The 20046-nt window shown below is 33.9% G+C and overlaps 3 protein-coding genes, 1 long non-coding RNA gene and 1 pseudogene across 4 annotated transcripts; 4 read left to right on the top strand and 1 right to left on the bottom strand.

The window, feature by feature from the left end:
* The first annotated feature begins 371 nt into the window (after window positions 1-371).
* Window positions 372-4683, top strand: LOC114189529 (MDIS1-interacting receptor like kinase 2-like). The gene is made up of 2 exons (XM_028078156.1): window positions 372-3800; window positions 4077-4683. Exons 1-2 carry the CDS (start codon window positions 485-487, stop codon window positions 4451-4453), a joined length of 3693 nt encoding a protein of 1230 aa, XP_027933957.1. The 5' UTR covers window positions 372-484; the 3' UTR covers window positions 4454-4683.
* A 942-nt stretch (window positions 4684-5625) lies between these two features.
* On the bottom strand, window positions 5626-7519 carry LOC114173845. The gene is made up of 3 exons (XM_028058496.1): window positions 7310-7519; window positions 6813-6907; window positions 5626-6702 (listed from the first exon to the last, which is right to left on the bottom strand). Exons 1-3 carry the CDS (start codon window positions 7379-7381, stop codon window positions 5832-5834), a joined length of 1038 nt encoding a protein of 345 aa, XP_027914297.1. The 5' UTR covers window positions 7382-7519; the 3' UTR covers window positions 5626-5831.
* A 3269-nt stretch (window positions 7520-10788) lies between these two features.
* On the top strand, window positions 10789-13986 carry LOC114164847 (annotated as a pseudogene).
* A 1253-nt stretch (window positions 13987-15239) lies between these two features.
* Window positions 15240-17499, top strand: LOC114165136 (protein NRT1/ PTR FAMILY 5.2-like). Its single transcript, XM_028049804.1, has 4 exons — window positions 15240-15386; window positions 15479-15696; window positions 15847-16406; window positions 16492-17499. The coding sequence occupies exons 1-4, from the start codon at window positions 15254-15256 to the stop codon at window positions 17393-17395; spliced, it is 1815 nt and encodes a 604-aa protein (XP_027905605.1). The 5' UTR covers window positions 15240-15253; the 3' UTR covers window positions 17396-17499.
* A 1047-nt stretch (window positions 17500-18546) lies between these two features.
* LOC114189770 lies at window positions 18547-19406 on the top strand. Its single transcript, XR_003605733.1, has 3 exons — window positions 18547-18684; window positions 18846-18901; window positions 19154-19406. It is a non-coding gene; the product is annotated as an uncharacterized LOC114189770 (long non-coding RNA).
* The last annotated feature ends 640 nt before the right edge of the window (window positions 19407-20046 follow it).

Here is a 20046-nt window from a genome sequence, read left to right as displayed (position 1 = left end):
AATCCACTCTAATTCATCAACTCAATTTCTCTGGCATCTATATGCTAAATTAAACACACCCTTAATTTCAACCAAAATGTTCATTCTTCGTTTTCTTTCTTAATGCTGGTGTGGAAAAAACCAATAATAAATTATATTTATGTCAAGTAAGGGAATAAGAGAAGAAGTCAAAAAAAACAAGGAGTCATGACATTATTTTTCTAATATAAAAATGGAATCGTGCTTCTCAGGTCAACCAGACAAATCAACTCCGAGTAAAGACTATCATATTTTTTATAACAATTATGATTACACTACAAATCACATAGTGTGGACCCGTCCACATACCTATGTTTTCATGATATTCAAATTTACCTCACTGCCGTTCATGGACACAATCTGGCTTAACAAATTACTAGTTGGATTTTCAGCTCCCATTCCAAAGACTTAACAGACCGATTCTGCTATATAAGAGACTAATCCATTTGCAAAGAGACCACGCCAAATGCTAGACATGACAAATTTTCAAAAGGTTCACACTCTACTCCTTCCTATTCTCTTCCTATGTTTGCTTCCATTGAAAATCGCTTCATCAGCAACAGCAGAAGCAGAAGCACTTGTCAAATGGAAAAACACTCTATCCCCTCCTCTTCCTCCTTCTCTAAACTCATGGTCTCTCACCAACCTTTCCAACCTCTGCATTTGGGATGCCATTGTTTGTGACAATACCAACACAACAGTCTCACAGATAAACTTGTCTGCTGCCAATATCACTGGGACTCTCTCTGCTTTGGATTTTGCTTCCCTCCCTAACCTCACCCAACTCAACCTCAATACCAACAAGTTTGAGGGGTCAATACCATCAGCAATTGGTAACCTCTCCAAGCTCACACTGTTGGACTTGGGGAACAACTTATTTGAAGACACACTGCCTAATGAGCTAGGCCAGCTAAGGGAGCTTCAATACCTCAGCCTTTACAACAACAATCTCAATGGCACCATTCCTTATCAGCTCATGAATCTCCCTAAGGTATGGTACATGGACCTTGGATCTAATTACTTTATAACTCCTCCTCACTGGTCCCAATATTCATGCATGCCTTCCTTGACACGCCTTGCTTTACATCTAAATCCATCACTCACTGGTCAATTCCCAAGTTTCATACTGGACTGCCATAACCTCACATACCTTGACATCTCTCAGAATGGATGGCATGGCAGTATACCAGAATCCTTGTATAGCAATTTGGGCAAGCTAGAATACCTCAACCTCACCAACAGTGGGTTTGAAGGAAAACTGTCACCCAACTTGTCCATGCTTTCTAATCTCAAAGAACTTCGTATCGGTAATAACATGTTTAATGGTCCTGTTCCCACTGAGATAGGATTATTATCTGGGCTTCAATTTCTTGAACTGAATAACATTTCTGCCTATGGGAAGATTCCTTCTTCCTTAGGCCAACTTAGGGAGCTCTGGCATCTTGATCTCAGTTTAAATTCTTTTAACTCTACAATCACTTCTGAGCTTGGCCAGTGCACAAATTTATCCTTCATGAGTTTAGCAGAGAATGATTTGACTGGTCCTTTGCCTACGTCATTGGCTAATCTGACTAAAATATCAGAACTGGGATTATCAGATAATTCCTTTTCTGGTGAACTTTCTGCTACGCTCCTCTCTAATTGGACCCAGCTTACCTCCTTGCAAGTCCAAAACAATCATTTTACTGGAAATATTCCTTCAGAGATTGGCTTGTTGAAAAGAATTAAGTACCTCTATCTGTACAATAATCACTTCTCTGGTCTCATTCCTGTTGAGATTGGAAACCTGATGGAAATGACAGAGTTAGACCTTTCACAAAACCAACTCTCTGGCCCCATTCCATCAACTCTTTGGAATATGACAAGCATTCGAGTCATGAATCTTTTCTTCAATGAGCTCTCTGGAATCATTCCCCCGGATATTGGAAACTTGACCTCTCTTGAAATCTTTGATGTCAACAGCAATAACTTGTATGGGGAATTGCCAGAAACCATTGTTCAACTAACTCCATTAAGAAAATTTTCTGTGTTCAGCAATAACTTCACAGGCATAATTCCTAGAGAATTTGGAAAGGGAAACCCTTCTTTGACTAATGTCTACCTTTCAAACAACAGCTTTTCCGGAGAACTGCCACTCGACTTGTGCAGTGGTGGGCAGCTAACTATTTTGGCTGTCAATAACAACAGCTTTTCAGGGCCATTGCCAAAGTCCTTGAGAAATTGTTCATCACTTGTTAGACTTCGGCTTGATAATAATCAGCTCACCGGAAACATCACAGACGCATTTGGGGTTCTCCCAAATCTTGATTTGATCTCACTTAGTACAAACCAACTGGTTGGTGAGCTTTCCCCGGAATGGGGCGAGTGTGCCAGTTTAACCAGTATGGATATGGGAAACAACAAACTTTCTGGAAAAATTCCTTCTGCGCTCAGTAAGCTGAGCCAACTAGGGTATCTAAACCTTCATTCCAATGAATTCACTGGTAGTATCCCACCTGAAATCGGGAATCTAAGCCGGCTTTTCAGATTCAATTTGAGCAGTAACCATTTATCCGGAGAAATCCCAAAGAGTTATGGTAGATTGGCTAAGCTAGATTTTCTTGATTTATCAAATAACAACTTCAGTGGAAGCATTCCTAAAGAGCTTGGTGATTGTGATGGATTACTGAGCCTGAATTTAAGCCATAACAGTCTATCTGGGGAAATACCAAATGAACTTGGCAATCTGTTCTCACTGCAAATCATGTTGGACATCAGCAGCAACTCTCTTTCCGGGGCTCTTCCCCAGAACCTTGAAAAGTTAACAGCATTGGAGATTCTCAATGTGTCACGCAACCATCTTTCAGGGACAATCCCACGATCATATTCAAGCATGATCAGCCTTCAATCTATTGACTTTTCTTATAACAAACTGAGTGGTTCAATCCCCACAGGCCGTGTTTTCCAGACAGCTACTGCCGAAGCCTATGCTGGGAACTCAGGTTTGTGTGGTGAGATAAATGGATTAACTTGCACCAAATCACTTTCCCCGGACAAATCTGGAGGAGTTAACAAAAAGGTTCTTCTTGGGGTTATCATACCAGTTTGTGTATTAATTGGAATAATTATTGTTGGAGTAATACTTCGCCGGCGGCATAGCATAAAACACCTTGATGAAGAGTCCAAAAGCAATGAAAAAAGTGATCAGCCTATCAGCGTGGTGTGGGGAAGAGATGGAAAATTCACATTTTCTGATCTTGTTAAGGCCACCAATGACTTCAATGACAAGTACTGCATTGGAAAAGGAGGATTCGGAAGTGTTTATAGAGCACAATTGCTCACAGGTCAAGTCGTTGCTGTCAAGAGGCTCAACATATCAGACTCTGATGACATTCCACCGATGAACCGCCAGAGCTTTTTGAATGAAATAGAAGCACTTACAGGAGTGAGGCACCGCAATATAATAAAGCTTTATGGGTTCTGTTCATGCAGGGAACAAATGTTCTTGGTTTATGAATATATAGACAGAGGAAGTTTGGCAAAGGTGTTGTATGGAGAGGAAGGAAAATTGGAGCTAAGGTGGGCCAAAAGGCTAAAGATTGTGCAAGGATTAGCACATGCAATTTCATACCTGCACACAGATTGCTCCCCACCAATCGTGCACCGGGATGTAACACTGAATAACATACTATTAGACTCCGACTTAGAACCTCATCTTGCAGATTTTGGCACAGCAAAGCTACTAAGCTCAGACACTTCAACTTGGACCTCAGTTGCTGGATCCTATGGTTACATGGCTCCAGGTACATCATCCAATCTATTTAAAATTACATTATGTATACTATATAGTATGCATCATACTAAGGCAGTCTTTACTATGTTCTGTTAAATGTTTCTGACAGTTTAAAAACATATGTATTACATGTTTTATATTCTAGACATTTGTTTATATGTTTCTTAATCATTGTCTGAATATACTCTTGTTTCACTACAATGCTTTAGAGTTTTATTCAGTACATGCATATATAGTGTGATGTAAATTGAAGTGTGTGATGAGTGAGAAAAGTTGATATTTGCAGAACTAGCACAAACAATGAGAGTGACGGAGAAGTGTGACGTGTATAGTTTTGGAGTGGTGGTGATGGAGATAATGATGGGAAAGCATCCTGGAGAAGTGTTGGGTACACTATCTTCAAACAAGTATTTGTCATCAACGGAGGAACCACAGGTGCTACTGAAGGACGTGCTAGACCAAAGGCTTGCACCTCCAACAGGGCAATTGGCAGAAGCAGTAGTGTTCACAATGATCATAGCTTTGGCATGCACACGTGAGGCTCCAGAGTCCAGACCCATCATGCGTGCTGTGGCACAAGAGCTATCGGCTACTACTCAAGCTTATCTTTCCCTGCCATTTGGCATGATAACCATGAACAAGCTTAGAGGGTTCCAAAAGTAGTGTGTCATAACTAGTACAAATATGTTGTTTTCATTTTCCACAAGCAATTAACTATGTATGAAAACTGTAGTTGAATTTGAAAGTTGAAATCACAGTAAGCTTAGGCTTGATGATTGGAATATGTATATCTATGTTTGAATTAGTCGTGCTTTGTTTCACTAGTCTTGCGTGTAGAAAATTTGCTTTTGTGTGCATTTTAGTCTTATAAATAAATAAAACATCATTTTAGATTGGTCATACTTTGTTTTGGCCATTTGTTTTTTATCTACAGTTGTCTGTCTTTACCATTTGTCCGACAAGAAAGAAGAAGAAAAAATGTTGGATCAAATGCGTCTTCTATTTTGGAAAGTGACCTAAAAGCAACAGTCTATTTTTTTTAAGATGAATTAACAAGATGAGCTCCCTGAAAACTAAAACATATCAGGCAGTTTCTTATATATAATATGTTATTGGATAAAATTTTTAATAGAATCGACATAGGATTATTACATAATAGTAATAATAATTAATAAAGTGTTGGGAGGTAAATCTCAAAATCTTTTAAGAAAATTTAAAATGTCCATTAATCTAATGTACATCTCAAATGTTTTTTATTTTGATATTTAAGAGATTTATTTAATTTTTTTCATCTTCAATGCGGTCTCTAATATATATAGAAGAAATTAATGTTGACACCTTTTGAAAATATCATGTAGGTTATTCTAAACTATCATTTTCGTCTTAAATACATTACACCCATAGAATTGTTCTAAACATAAAATAATCGAAGTTAGAATATTTGAAGAAAATATTGTATTATTAAATGACGTAAAGGTTGTTGAAATTTAGTTATATTTCAAGAAAAAAAAAATGTGACTTTTTTCTTATAAAATAAAAATATATGTAGTACTTCTCCATGTTTATCAGTAGTTCCTCCATTCTTTTTGAAATCACAAATTTGAAATATTTTTGTTTCTATTTAACTTACATTTATAGCATTGCCTTTCATTTAATTTTTAATTAGTTTACGCATTTATTATGACAGAAAAAAAAAATAAAACACCTTATAAACAATTTTTTAATTAAACAGTTTCTTTTTTATGCCTAGATTTTTATAAGACATAAAAGTTTATCTGTCCTCTCTGTACTAACTTCATCAATTTATCTTCATGGAAGAAAATTCAGAGACAGTGTACAGATAAAAACTACATGACAATAGTATTATTAATCCAACCGCAGATTGCAACACAAACAAACATTCACAAAAGAATCAAAAAATTGCACCTAACACAAACCACTCATCAATGGAATCTTGTCTAACATACATGAGTAACAACCTTCTAGATAGAACAACCTTGTCTCATATTCACTCTCTTGTTCGGCATAACTAACTTTCACATCAATTGTATTGTACCCTTCTTGAAGTCACTCGATTTGCTGAGCCAGAATCCTGAGCATAACCCCCACAATTCCAGTAGCTACCAACACTGCCTATGATGGCAATTTCATCTCTTGGTGATTTTCTTGGTGAACAAGAAGCTGAAAACTGTTTAATCTCTTCAACTGATAATGTATTTGAGCCATGTGAGCTAACAGGTGTAGTTTCTGATGAACCTAACCAGTTTGAAAGGCTAGCATCAACTGCGATTTCCCGGTTCAACTTCTTCGGTGATTCTGAATCAGCACCAAATGCAGCTCGGGATTCTTGATTCAAAACCAAATTCTCCTTCTGAGACACCAATGCTGGTGCTCTTTTAGCCTTAACTGCTTTCCATTGAGTGAGGTTCTCCACAGGGTTCAGCACAGAATGAACATACACACTCCTATCTCGAACATTACGGTTCAACCCAATAGACTTCACTGGGATTGGACTTTCCACCTCTGCAACAACCCCTTCATTATCACCATTTCTTGACCTTGAGTACACTGTTCCATCTTCAAAGTCTTCCCCCACTTCATCATATTCTTCTCCCATGTCACTATCATCCTCGTCCTCATCTTCATCCTCATCAGTGAGATCACTATCCCAATACTCCATTGCTGCATCTTCATCATCAATACATGTGCAATTATGGTACCTATGGTTTGTTGGGTAAGACCCGGTTGAAGTAACCGAACTTTCTTCAGAATTTGTTTCAACTGAAGGTCTTTTCTCTTCAGTCTTCTCTGGTTGGAAATCAACAACTTCTTCTGGCTCGTACGTTTTCACATTGACATCAAAAGTCACTTTCTTTTTAGGGCTCGCGTTTAGCTTCTGCAGAGGTTTAGTCCTACATCCCAAACCCATTTATCTAAATCACAAACCTCAACTCCAAAACCAAACATGCTTTCATGTGAACAAAAGCAGAACATTTTCAAACTCAATTAGTCAATTACTTACTGTATTTCTTCTGATGTAGTGCTAAGTACCACCCATTGCGAGTATTCCGGCACAGAACACACCTTTGGTCGCTCCGACCCGTCTTTAGCATTCCGCTGCAACAACATTGAAAAAACTCAATGAGGTTACAGAAACCTTCATCTATTAAGCTTGTTAGACCAAAGAATAAAAAAACAAAACCCACATACATTATTCAAAAACTAGAATCAAAATTTAAAGTCTATCAATCTCCATAACACGCATAATCCTTTCATGCAAATCTTTATTACACATAACACCCAAATAAAATATTCATCTGATTGAATAATAACACTAGAATCAGGACCTGAAGTCTTAATTTTGCCTTTAAAAAAGGCCAAAAATAGGAGGTGCAAGTATAAAACTTAACAAAAAAAAGCCTTTTCCGAACAGTTTCTGAAGAACCAAACAAAAGGGTAACTAAATTAGATAAAAAAGATAGAAGCCTGAAGAAGAGAAGGTGAAGGGTTAGTTGTTACATGGTGATGGTGAGCCTTGCGCCTGGGTTTGGTGGTTGTGGAGGAACCGAAGCAATGAAGAAAGCAACCCATTGTGACAACAGATCTGTGTTTTTGCTTTCTGAGGTTCACAACAACAATGCTAAGGCAAAGGTTCTGGTCTTCATGTCATGCCACCTTCCTCGGTCCACAGACAAACGCAGAGGGAGTAGACAGCGTAACGCTCTCTCAATAAATATGTAGTAATAATAATTTGTAATTTGTTTTATTTGTTTATTATCAAAAAGAAAAAGTGGGAAGTGACCGTTGTGATGACAGGCTGTAATGTTTTAAGTACCACATCGAATGCAGATTTGTTTTGTTGTTTTGTGTGAAAATGCATCAGATACACAGAAGTTGATCGTTTGGCTCAAGGATGTTGGAAAGTGAAAAAAGGTAGTAATGGTATTTATGATTAATAAGTCAATTTTTTTTCATTCTCGGGAATTTATTAGTTGATATTGTACTAGCGTTGGATTGTATTTAATTTATTATACTCAATCATAAAAGACACTAACTTATTAAAACAAATCATGTAGCAATGAAATATCTTTGTAAAAATTAAAAATAATAGTTGTGGTTGTGTTCATAATATTACATTTATGGTAAAACAACTAGTTATTCTTGAAATATGTTTCCTATTAGTTCGTGTTTGACCATTGCTTGCGTCATTATGGGATTAATAAAATGTAATTAAATTCAGTTAATTGATCTCTTTGATATATATCAATTTATTTATTAATGAGAAGGAGATGAGTGCCTCTTAAAAAATAAATAATTTGAGTATATATATATATATATATATATATATATATATATATATATATGATTATATTTTGAAATATTAAGTTTAATTATTGTAAAATAAATATTGCACTTTATTGTAAGTGATATAGTTTTGATTTTTTTTATTCTTTATGATTAATGATAAAGTATAAAAATAAAACCCTAATTTCCATTTTAAATATTTTAAAATTAAACTTTTTGGGGTGAGAGAGGCTCGAACTCTCGACCTCAGGATAACTCGAAGCTATGAGACCTACGCGCTAGCCAACTGCGCCACCACCCCTTTTGTGAAGTTATAAGATTTCATTTTATAAATATATGAAAATAGTATGTGGTGGATAAAAAGTTTTAGTTTCCAAAGTTGGGCTTACAGACCAAATTCATCTCACATTTTAGGTTTGTTGGAGGGATGCGACTAAATTTTGTTTTACACCGCTATTATTACTAACTGCAACCATACTAATAACCTAAAAGACTGAAATTTCTTTTTTCTTTTCATTGTGACACATTACCATTTCTCAATTCTGCTGCCGCCATTGCAGAGGAAGCAGAGAAAATGCATTGTGAAGAAAAACCTTATTTTAAAATGTATTTCATGTGTTACAGAAAATTAATTTTAAAAAAATTATTCCAATTTTTTTTAAACAACTCGTTCTGTAACGCATGAAATAAAAATGCATTCCAGAATTTATTCTATAAAATTTGTGCCAAAAATTCATTTCAGAGTGCATTCCTATGGTTTCGGAAAGCTTGTTGAAAAAAATTATTGTCTTTTATTAAAGATATGTTCTAGCAATTTTCAAAAGCTTACTTTTCGATCATAGATAAAAAATACAGCAGAGGACCGGTACAAACTTACAGAAAATCCAAATTTATTATTAATACATATATATTTATTATCGTAATCCGTGATTAACATTATTAGGAATCTATATATATATAATATGTATAGATTAATATTATTCTTCAATGACCAAGTCGTCTACACATAACATTTATACAAAAAAATAAAAATAGTCATAATCCTAATAAAAAAGTTAATTAAAAATGATTATAATCATTAACCCATGTGAATAGTAATCATTAGTCAAACTATAACAATTGGTCATGGCATGTTTTAATTTTTTTTTAAAACTAGTTAAATAACGAAATATTATATATATATATATATATATATATATATATATCCAAAATTGGTTGTATAATCGGGTATAATTAAAATTAGTCATATAAATTATTAAATTATTAGTTAATCAATTTTGACTAAACGGCATTAGTAGAAACAAAGGTGTGATAGTGTCGGTTATTTTTATTAAATTTAGTTTTTTTAACTTATTAAGCATAATTTAATATATTTTATAATAATCTTTATTATTATGCATGGAATATGTTATTTACAACATAAAAATAATAAAAGTAATGTACAATATTATTAAAAATTTAATATAACCAATTTAAAAGTTGTAACTACTATGCTGTTTCTCTAAAATATCTGAGTTGTTTTCTTTTTTAACTTATCAATTTTACTAAAACTATATTATATAACAAACAGTTATAATATGGCATCTTTAGTATGATCCTAAACATATAACAGAGAATTATTTTTGCTATAATACTTCTAACAAGATGCAGCTGCAATATGACATCTTTAGCCTTTCTTTATTTGTATATATTTTTCTTTAATAAAAAAAATATGAACAAGTAGTGTTGAGTTGATCTTGAACTCCAGACTATTATACATCTTAATATTAGATATAATGAACCCTCTAATGATATTTTATTTTATTTAATCATTTTTAACTATGCATGCTTTTAGCCTTTGACGCCATGTACATGGATGTATCCACAAAGAATAAATGCTTTCGGAATTTCAATTTTCTTATTTTAGTCTCTCTCGTTATTTCTCTATAATACAACTCGTTAAATTAACTTTTGAAAGAAAAAAAAAAAACTAATTGTTTTATAAATGGGAACGACCTACCTAAATTAAGAAGGATTAAATATGTTTTTATCTCTTAAGTTTCAGTGAATTTTAGAATTGGTCTCTCTTCAAAATTTTATACAAATTTAGTCATTTATCTTTAGAAATGCGTGAATTTAGTTCTTCTTACAAAATTTTATTAAGTTTATTTGACATTTTAAACACATTTTATGATAATATTTGAGTTAACATTGAAGCAAAAATGTATCAAACGGTGTAAATAACTCAAATACTATTATGAAATGCGTTTGAAACGTCAGATAAATTTAACAAAAATTGGTTAAAAGAACTATTAAATTGATAAAAAAATTTAAGAGAGAGTAATTCTAAATTTCATTGGAACTTGGAACAAAAATATATTTATTCCAGTTAAGAAAGAAACACATATTAATAACTAATGACGGAAAGAGGACAAAATTAACATATCAAATGTTTCTTTGGTTAAAATTTTAATGATAGTTGATTTATTTGACTTTTTTGTATGATTAGTTCATATAATTCAAAGTGCATGACAAAAAGAACCCAACAAAATATGTCTTTTATATCTTGAATTTCTTTGTTTGTTCTAAGCAATTGTATGGTATATGATTTCAGGCTGAGCAAATAAAAATTGTAATAAAATTTAATTATTCCATCTTAACTATATAAAATGGTGTTCTTGAAAAGCTAAAAAGTTAACATCATTCTAGAGATGATGGCAGTGGAAGAAGAAAAAGGGTTTGCAAGTAGTGGAAGAGAGAAGGACTACACCAAAGATGGCACATTAGACCTCAAAGGTAAACCAGTTTTAAGATCAAATACTGGAAGATGGAGAGCTTGTTCCTTCATTGTAGGTAAATGCAACCATTGGGACCTTAAAGTTGCCATTTTTAATTTAGCTTTCTTTAATTTTAGACCCTTTATGTACTCATTCATTTAATTTACCAAAATATTAGATTAATTAAAAAAAGAAATTCTAAATAAGTCTTTAAAAGCATTACTCTTTCATTAAAGCCTGTAAACCTATTAACTTAGTGTTATTTTAATGTTTAAATATATGTAATAACATTGATAACAAGTCGCACGTTTTTTTAAATTAATATAATTGATGGGTTTCATTTTCCAAGACTATTTTTAAGAAAATTAGTATTATATATTAATTTTTTCCACACCCAAAATAAACATGACAATGTTATTATAGAATGACTATATATATTAAAAATGTTAAATATGTTTTTAACTGGAATGACTATATATTAAAAATGTTAAATATGTTTTTAATTTTTAAAATTTAATTTGAAATTGAAATTTATTTATGAAATTTTGGTATATTTTAGTTTTTAAAACTAAATTATGAAATTTTTAATCTAATTATGTTAAAATAATTTATGTGTTAAATATGTTTTTAATTGATCTTAAATTATATATGTTAAATGGTGTAAATAATTATATACTATCATAAAATATAATCAACAAAATTTAATTTAAATGGATTAAAAAATTTATATCAATTTACTTTTAAAATATATGCACTAAATATATCAAAGTTTTAAATAAAAACAAATTTCAATTTTGAATTAAAGATTTATAAACCTATTTAACCCTGTTAAAAATACACTTCAATCTTTAATATTTGTGTTTAAAAGAGACATTCTTCTTCAGAGTTTTTTTGTACAAATAGTTTTAGGATCATGAAAGGAAAAGAAAAGAAAATGAAGTTTCTCTTTGAAATAGAAACTAAATACTTGAACCGATGATAATGCAAAGAGAAGTGAACGAGTTTTGACTATGTTTGATAAACAATTGTAGGGTACGAAATGATTGAAAGAATGGCATACTATGGGATAGCATCAAACCTAGTGTTGTACCTCACGAAGAAGCTTCATGAAGGCACTGTCAAATCTTCAAACCACGTTACCAACTGGGCTGGTGCAGTTTGGATCATGCCAGCTGCAGGAGCTTACATAGCCGATGCCTTTCTTGGCCGATATTGGACCTTCGTTATATCATCAGCCATTTACCTTCTGGTATATATAAATTGTTCGTATGAGTGTAAAGATAAAAATCTATAAATTCGTTGAATTTTTTTATTGATAGTAATATCAATCCTTTACTGTGAGTTAAACTCAGATACTCATGTCTTGTATGTTTTTTCGATAATCCTCTCTTGAAAAACTCATTTGTGTATGACAGATAACTGAGTTTTAGATTATATATGAAATGGAGAATGTATGGACTATAATGGTTTTAATCCATGTTATAACTATAACATATGTTGCATTTAAACATTATAAACGGAACATGGTCTTGTATTTTTGGTTGCAGGGGATGTGTTTGTTGACTCTAGCAGTGTCACTACCAGGATTGAGACCACCAGCATGTGCTCCAGGCATTGCAGACCAAGATTGTCCACAAGCATCCTCATTGCAAGTGGGGATTTTCTTCTTTGCCTTGTACATCATTGCAGCAGGCACAGGGGGGACCAAGCCCAACATTTCTACAATGGGAGCAGACCAATTTGACGAGTTTGAACCAAAAGAGAGGTCCCAAAAGCTTTCCTTCTACAACTGGTGGGTGTTCAATATTCTAATTGGAACCATTTCAGCCCAAACTCTCTTGGTTTACATACAAGACAGAGTTGGTTTTGGCCTTGGTTATGGCATCCCAACCATTGCTCTAGCCGTTTCAATATTCATGTTTCTGCTAGGAACTCCTCTTTATAGGCATAGATTACCCTCTGGCAGCCCTTTAACCAGAATGCTCCAGGTACTTCTCTCTGCAGTGAGGAAATGGAAGGTACATGTTCCACATGATTTGAATGAACTACATGAGCTCAGTGTCGAAGAGTGTTATGCAAGTAAAGGAAGAACAAGAATTCAACACAGTTCTTCATTAAGGCAAGTAATCAAATTCCTCTTCAAATTGTATAATATCTCTTGTTTGAGTTGAACAGCTCAAGAATATTGTAACTTGACAAATGTGTGCAGATTCCTAGACAAAGCTGCAGTGAAGACAGGCGAAACATCACCATGGATGCTTTGTACTGTGACTCAAATTGAGGAAGCCAAGCAAATGATGAAAATGGTTCCTATTTTGATCACTACGTGCATTCCAAGCACCATAATAGCTCAAACCACCACACTCTTCATCAGACAAGGCACCACACTAGACAGGAGAATCGGACCTCATTTTGAAATCCCTCCAGCATGTCTTATAGCTTTTGTGAACATCTTCATGCTGATAAGCGTTGTGATCTATGACCGTCTTTTCGTTCCTGCAATCCGGCACTACACCAAGAACCCCAGAGGGATCTCCTTGCTGCAGAGACTTGGAATTGGACTTGTGCTACATGTTATCATTATGCTCACTGCATGCTTTGTTGAGAGGAAGAGACTTAGTGTGGCCAGAGAAAAGAACCTTTTAGGCCAGCTTGATAAAATTCCTCTAACCATTTTCATCCTCCTCCCTCAGTTTGCTTTGACAGGAATTGCTGACACCTTTGTTGATGTTGCCAAGTTGGAGTTCTTCTATGATCAAGCACCAGAAGCCATGAAAAGTTTGGGAACCTCGTATTTCACAACCACCTTGAGCATTGGAAATTTTCTTAACAGTTTTCTGCTTTCAACTGTCGCTGATCTCACCCACAGACATGGTCACAAGAGTTGGATTTTGGATAATCTAAATGCCTCCCGTTTAGATTATTACTATGCATTCTTGGCTCTTCTTAGTGCTATCAACTTCTTTTGCTTTGTGGCTGTTGCCAAATTGTACGTCTATAATGGTGATGAAACACAAATCAACAAGGATTTGGATATGAACCCTGATTCACCTCAGGACAATACTGAAATAAGCCAAAGTTCCACAACCAGATAACTGAAGGAATAAGGTGAAGAAACAAAGTGCGTGGTAGACTAGCATTTGTTATCTATCAATTACTTTCATGAATGGAACAAGCACAAAGACAAATTCTTGAATATTTTGATACTAATCATCTATGAGAGAAGGAGGAGAATGATAACTATCTATCTAAAGTCTTATATTATAACAAAAAGGAAAATGATTTTTTGACTATTAAATTTTGACAACTTTCTCTTACAACCTTAGGTGGCATCTTCTAAATGGTTTTCTATTTCTCCATTTTCTCATTCTCAATATTCCAAAACAACTTAAAAAATAACACATCATATGTTGTAAAAGAAATTGTCAAAATTTATTAGTCAAAATATCATTGTCCTAAGAAAAATTATTCTTAGTAACATAATCTTGGGTCACAAAAATTTGTACCAAACTGACAAGTCTTATAAGGTTCGTATCCATCAGATGTGACTCCCTTTTATCTGTTTATATCATGTCCTTGCTTATTTAACATTTCTGTTGATCGTTTTGTTAGTTTGCATGTAGAAAACTATATATCCGACAAATTTTCCTTTTAATCATCGGAAAAAATAACTATTTTAAGAACCCTGCCGTCAAACTTGTCTCCTTTTTTTTCTTGAATTTGTGACAGACTAAAAACAATCACACGGTTTTCCTGTATGAGAACATAATATTTATACCCTCATACAGATATATCTTATTTGATTATTACTAATAAACCTATAATCTGACATATATATATCTGGATGTATTTGCACAAAGAAAGTGCTTTCGGCACCTAAATTTTTCTCAGTGTAGTTTCAAAGTCAAGTTGATAATAGGAATGGTTCTCAGGAAATAAGAAGAAGCATAAGGCAGAGACACATAAGACGTAATAATGCAATTGATTAGTGACTGAAAGGGAAGAAAGCATATAAATAAATTCAGTGAGAGCCACTTTAATGAACAGAATTTTTTTGATGACATATGTAGCTCGTGGCTTTTGTGGCATGTCAATATCACGTTTACTTCTAAGATTTAACTGTAGCTAGATCGATAATTCAAAGGTGGAAAAAAAAATCATTACAAAAGAAAGATAAGGAAAGTGTGTAAGTAAGCGACAGTGAGTACAAACCAAATAGATGTTGATTCTTTTTTTTGGACTTAAGATTTCTTTGTTAGTTAGCTCATGCAATTGGACAGTGTATAAAAGTTGGTTGAGAAAGCTAAACTTCTAAAATCAGATTCCCCGCCTCTGCTATATAAAAGGCTCGCGAGAGAGGCTAAAAAACTTCCACACAGAGACTGAGGTGAAGTTCAAACTCATGGCAATGATAGAAGAAAAAGGCCCTGCAAATGGGAACGAAGATTACACTCAAGATGGCACAGTAGACCTGAAGGGTAGACCCGTTTTGAGAACAGAGACGGGAAAATGGAAAGCTTGTTCCTTTATAGTTGGTAAATGATGACTTAACATCTGAATTCCTCTCCTTTTTATGATGAATTGTTATCACTTTTGAACATGGGATATTCGTGGTTTTTATTTACAGGGTATGAAGTGTTTGAGAGAATGGCTTTCTACGGGATACAATCAAACCTAGTGATATATCTAACAAGGAAGCTCCATGAGGGCACTGTGAAATCTTCGAACGACGTTAGCAACTGGGTTGGTTCAGTGTGGATGATGCCACTTGCAGGAGCTTACATAGCAGATGCTTTTCTTGGCAGATATAAAACTTTTATAATTGCCTCGTGCATTTACGTTGCGGTATGATACGTGACATTTACCTTACCTGTGACTGTAACATAGTAAACAAGAAGAGTAAGAGTTGATAAACAACATTGGATAAACAACGTGGTTTTGCATACATTATTATGATTATGTTGACCTGTTTTTCCATGTTTTGTTTGGCTATAGGGAATGTGTCTGTTGACACTGGCAGTTTCACTACCAGCACTGAGGCCACCACAGTGTGATGAAGGCGAGAATTGCCCAGAGGCATCGTCATTGCAATATGGTATTTTCTTCTTGGCCCTTTATATCATTGCAATAGGCACAGGAGGGACGAAGCCTAACATTTCGACCATGGGAGCAGACCAATTTGATGAGTTTGAACCCAAAGAGAGAAGCTATAAACTCTCCTTCTTCAATTGGTGGTTCTTTAGCATTTTCTTTGGCACCCTTTTCGCCAACACTTTCTTGGTTTTCATACAAGAACGTGTGGGTTGGACCATTGGATATGGCCTTCCCACCCTTGGCCTTGCTGTTTCAGTGTTGGTGTTTCTGGTAGGAACTCCATTTTACAGACACAAATTGCCATCAGGTAGCCCAATAACAAGGATGCTTCAGGTCTATGTTGCTGCTGTGAAAAAGTGGAAGCTACGTGTCCCAGATGATCCAAAGGAGCTACATGAACTGAGCATTGAGCAGTATGCAAGTGGTGGGAGAAACAGAATTGATCGGAGCTCTTCATTGAGGTTAAAAAACTTATCTTTTTACCCTTTCAAATAAAACCATGTTACGTGAATCATTTGAACAATTCTTCCCGTTCTGTGGTTGCAGTTTTCTTGACAAAGCCTCTATAAAGAATGGTCAAACATCACCATGGAGGCTCTGTACTGTGACACAAGTAGAAGAAACCAAGCAAATGACAAAACTGATTCCTGTTTTGCTGACAACGATTATCCCAAGCACCTTGATAGTTCAAGCGAGCACACTCTTCGTCAAACAAGGCACCACTCTAGACAGAAGAATGGGACCCCATTTTCATATTCCCCCGGCATGCCTCAATGCGTTTGTAACTATCGCAATGCTGATAACCGTTGTTCTCTACGACCGTGTTTTTGTTCCTGCGATTCGCCGCTACACAAAGAACCCAAGAGGGATCACAATGCTGCAGAGACTAGGCATAGGACTGGTGCTACATTGCATCATAATGGTGATTGCATGCTTTATTGAAAGAAAGAGACTCAGGGTGGCGAGAGAAAACCACCTCTTTAGCGCGAAAGATACGATTCCTCTCACTATTTTCATTCTCCTCCCTCAGTATGCTTTGGGAGGAGTTGCTGATAACTTCGTGGAAGTAGCGAAGATGGAGTTATTCTATGATCAAGCACCAGATGGCATGAAAAGTCTCGCAACATCATATTTCACTACCACTTTGGGTATTGGAAGCTTTCTCAGCAGTTTTCTTCTGTCAACTGTTGCTGATATCACAAAGAGAAATGGTCATGGGGGTTGGATTTTGGACAATCTAAACATCTCTCGTTTAGATTACTATTATGCATTCATGGCCGTACTCAGCTTCCTCAACTTGCTCTGCTTTTTGGTTGTTGCCAAGTTCTTTGTCTATAATGTCGATGTAACACAAACTAAACCGGGCTTTGAGATGAACTCTGCATCGTCACAGCCACAGAACAATACTGGAGTAAACCAAAGCACTCCTCAAGCAGATGGCAAATCGTAGGAAAAACACCAACCTTTTAGGTATACAAAGGTTGCTTTAGATTTAATCATTCAAATCTATCTTCTCGTGACTCTTTCTTTCACTTAGCCTTGCCTTGCTACTTAAACCCGCTTAGTTAAAGTGAAAACAGAGTTATTTGAGTGTTGTCTTGCCTTTCAAGCTCTTCAAATGTCTTTTTTCTTGAGTCTCAATGCAACCGCCAACATTAAGCAACCATCTAAAATATTTTTTACTAAGTATTTTTTTTGACAAAATTACTGAATAGAATTTTTTTTTTATTGTTTCATGGAAGTTAAAAAAATAAAGTAATAAAGTTTTAAGATTTTTTTTATCAAAAATGGTTATATGTCAAAGTTTGTTAAACAAAACTTTATCAAAAAGTATATTTCCTTTTTTATTACTTTACAAAGTATATTTGATATTTTTTTTCTCAATTTTTTACCAAGTAGTAAGATGACAAAATTATATATTACCATCTAGTTTTGAAGTGCTTAAAAGTTGTTTGTATGTATGAGATCACTTGGATGAATTATTGAAGCATATCATAAACAAGCAAGCTAAATGCAGAGATTTTTGTTACTGGAGCAACTACAATGATATAAAAAATAAACAAAATCCATATTCGATTTTCTCCGTTTTTTTCATAAGATTGAACAAAAAGCATGTGGGAATGCATTTATTAAAATGTTTATATTGAAGAGTAATTACTAAATAGAGTAACTACTTAATAGAATATTTTTTTATTTTTTTATGAAAGTTACAAAAATAAAGTAATAAAGGTTTAGGATTTTTTTTTTTTACCAAAAAATAGTTGTTTGTCAAAGTTTATCAAACTAAACTTTATCAAAATATCATTTTTTTTCCATAAAACTATTGAAGCACTAATGATCAAGCACATACAAATGCATAACAAATTTATATTGAGAAGATTACAAGAACCTTAAAGTTGAAATAAGAAGATACATAAAGAGCAAGTAATAACATACCATATTCGAAGAGGACGAAACAAAATCACATTTTGCAAGATATTAAGAGTTTGAGAACTTAATAAATATATAAGTGATTTTTTTTATTAAAAAGTTAAAATTTATATAAATGGACTCCTTTAAGAAACAAAAAACATTTTTACCCATTTTTCTTTGTGAGTTCTCCTCTTTTATCTTCTCTTCTCTTTTCTTGTGTCTGTTCCTCCTAGAATTTAATCCTTCCTCATCTTTTTGAAGATAGAAGCACAAGTAAGATTTTTGCAACAAACCATACAATATGTTCTTAGCAATTTATACATATAAGTAAGTGCAATTTGCCCCTTTTGTTAGGAGTCGGTTCTGATTTTTAATACATGCAAAATTTTTGGGTTTGCATGTGATTTTTTAATGTTCTAGATGAATCCTCATTCTTTAATAGTCATGAAATCTCAATCTAATTTTCAGTAGGGTTTTGTTGTATATAGGGCAAGCTTGGGTAGTGTGTGGGTGTTTGAGGAAGTTAGTAGGCTCCTTCCTTGAGGTAAGAGAAGCTAATCATATATTTAACATTGATTTAAATGAATAATAGTTAATTTATTCTTGAAATGTTCGATCTCTGTTTTGAAAATAAATTTGGGGTTTATGAGTTTTGATTGTGTTTTAATATGGGTATCGAAAGATTGACATATGGGATTTAAAATATGGTAAATTGTGGGTGATTGTGAGAAAAAAAAATTGTTAATGTTATATGTGAATCTGTGATGACTTTTAGTGAGAAAAAGTTGTTATGCAGAATTGAGAAGGAGTTTTTGATGATGAGAAAGGATTTGTATGGTTCAAATGTGGGCTATGGTGTTTCTAATGCTTGAAGTTGATTCTGTGAAACTTTATACTAAAGAGTTGTATTTCATAGGAGTGATTTGTGTGTATGTAATGTAGATACATATATTTGAGTGAATGGTATCTTGTAACAGCAAGTGATAGTCTTAAGATTTGGAATTGTTTTATAACTAGTTTAGTGGATATCATTGGGCGCCCTAACCCTATCGTTGGACGTTGTTGAATAAATTTTAGGAAGAATCATCTCTATCTTACTCTTGTTAGCCAGAATTTGTTTGCGTTTGAACTTTTATTGAGTGATTAAAAGTTAGATTTTTCTTGAAGTAGTGATGTGGGTTGAGTCCAAGTAGTTATTTTCATAGGAAAGTACTACTGCTCAAGGTGTCAAAGTGTATTGATCGAGACTTTGGGAGGTGAAACTATCCTAACTCAACTAGTATCTTATTCACATAGATTATGATAACTAGGTAGTGTGAATCGAAAGAAGTTTCACATAACAGACGATATGATATGAAAGAAGATTATATTTAGAAAATTAGTGAGGTTAACCTCATTATAATTTAGTGAGGGACATTGGTCTTAGGCAATAGAACATCATTAGAAAATTGAGATTAAGCTTAACAACTGCAAAATTTTACCAATCAATTCAATACACTAGCCTTTAGGAAGGTTGTGTCAATAGTTATGTACATATAAATAAATATAGTACATATTTTTTTATTATAGTTAAAGATGATGAAAAATTTGTAAATGAGAATAAATGTGTAATTTTCTTTGTTTTGCTTTATTACGTGTTTAGTATCACAACATTGGAGAAATAAATCACTAAATGTGGTGTAGCCAAAA

Source organism: Vigna unguiculata, chromosome 1, assembly GCF_004118075.2.
Source record: "Vigna unguiculata cultivar IT97K-499-35 chromosome 1, ASM411807v1, whole genome shotgun sequence".
NCBI lineage: Eukaryota > Viridiplantae > Streptophyta > Magnoliopsida > Fabales > Fabaceae > Vigna > Vigna unguiculata.
This window is presented reverse-complemented; position numbering and strand designations above follow the sequence as displayed.

Excerpts from the sequence above, each read along its gene's own strand:
- LOC114165136 (XM_028049804.1), top strand. The coding sequence starts at position 15,254 with ATGGCAATGATAGAAGAAAAAGGCCCTGCAAATGGGAACGAAGATTAC. Across the intron at positions 15,387-15,478 it reads AGCTTGTTCCTTTATAGTTG|GGTATGAAGTGTTTGAGAGA; the intron begins GTAAATGATGAC and ends TTTTATTTACAG. Across the intron at positions 15,697-15,846 it reads CCTCGTGCATTTACGTTGCG|GGAATGTGTCTGTTGACACT; the intron begins GTATGATACGTG and ends GTTTGGCTATAG.
- LOC114173845 (XM_028058496.1), bottom strand. The coding sequence starts at position 7,381 with ATGGGTTGCTTTCTTCATTGCTTCGGTTCCTCCACAACCACCAAACCC. Across the intron at positions 6,908-7,309 it reads GCAAGGCTCACCATCACCAT|CGGAATGCTAAAGACGGGTC; the intron begins GTAACAACTAAC and ends ATGTTGTTGCAG. Across the intron at positions 6,703-6,812 it reads ACTACATCAGAAGAAATACA|GACTAAACCTCTGCAGAAGC; the intron begins GTAAGTAATTGA and ends TTTGGGATGTAG.
- LOC114189529 (XM_028078156.1), top strand. The coding sequence starts at position 485 with ATGCTAGACATGACAAATTTTCAAAAGGTTCACACTCTACTCCTTCCT. Across the intron at positions 3,801-4,076 it reads CTATGGTTACATGGCTCCAG|AACTAGCACAAACAATGAGA; the intron begins GTACATCATCCA and ends TGATATTTGCAG.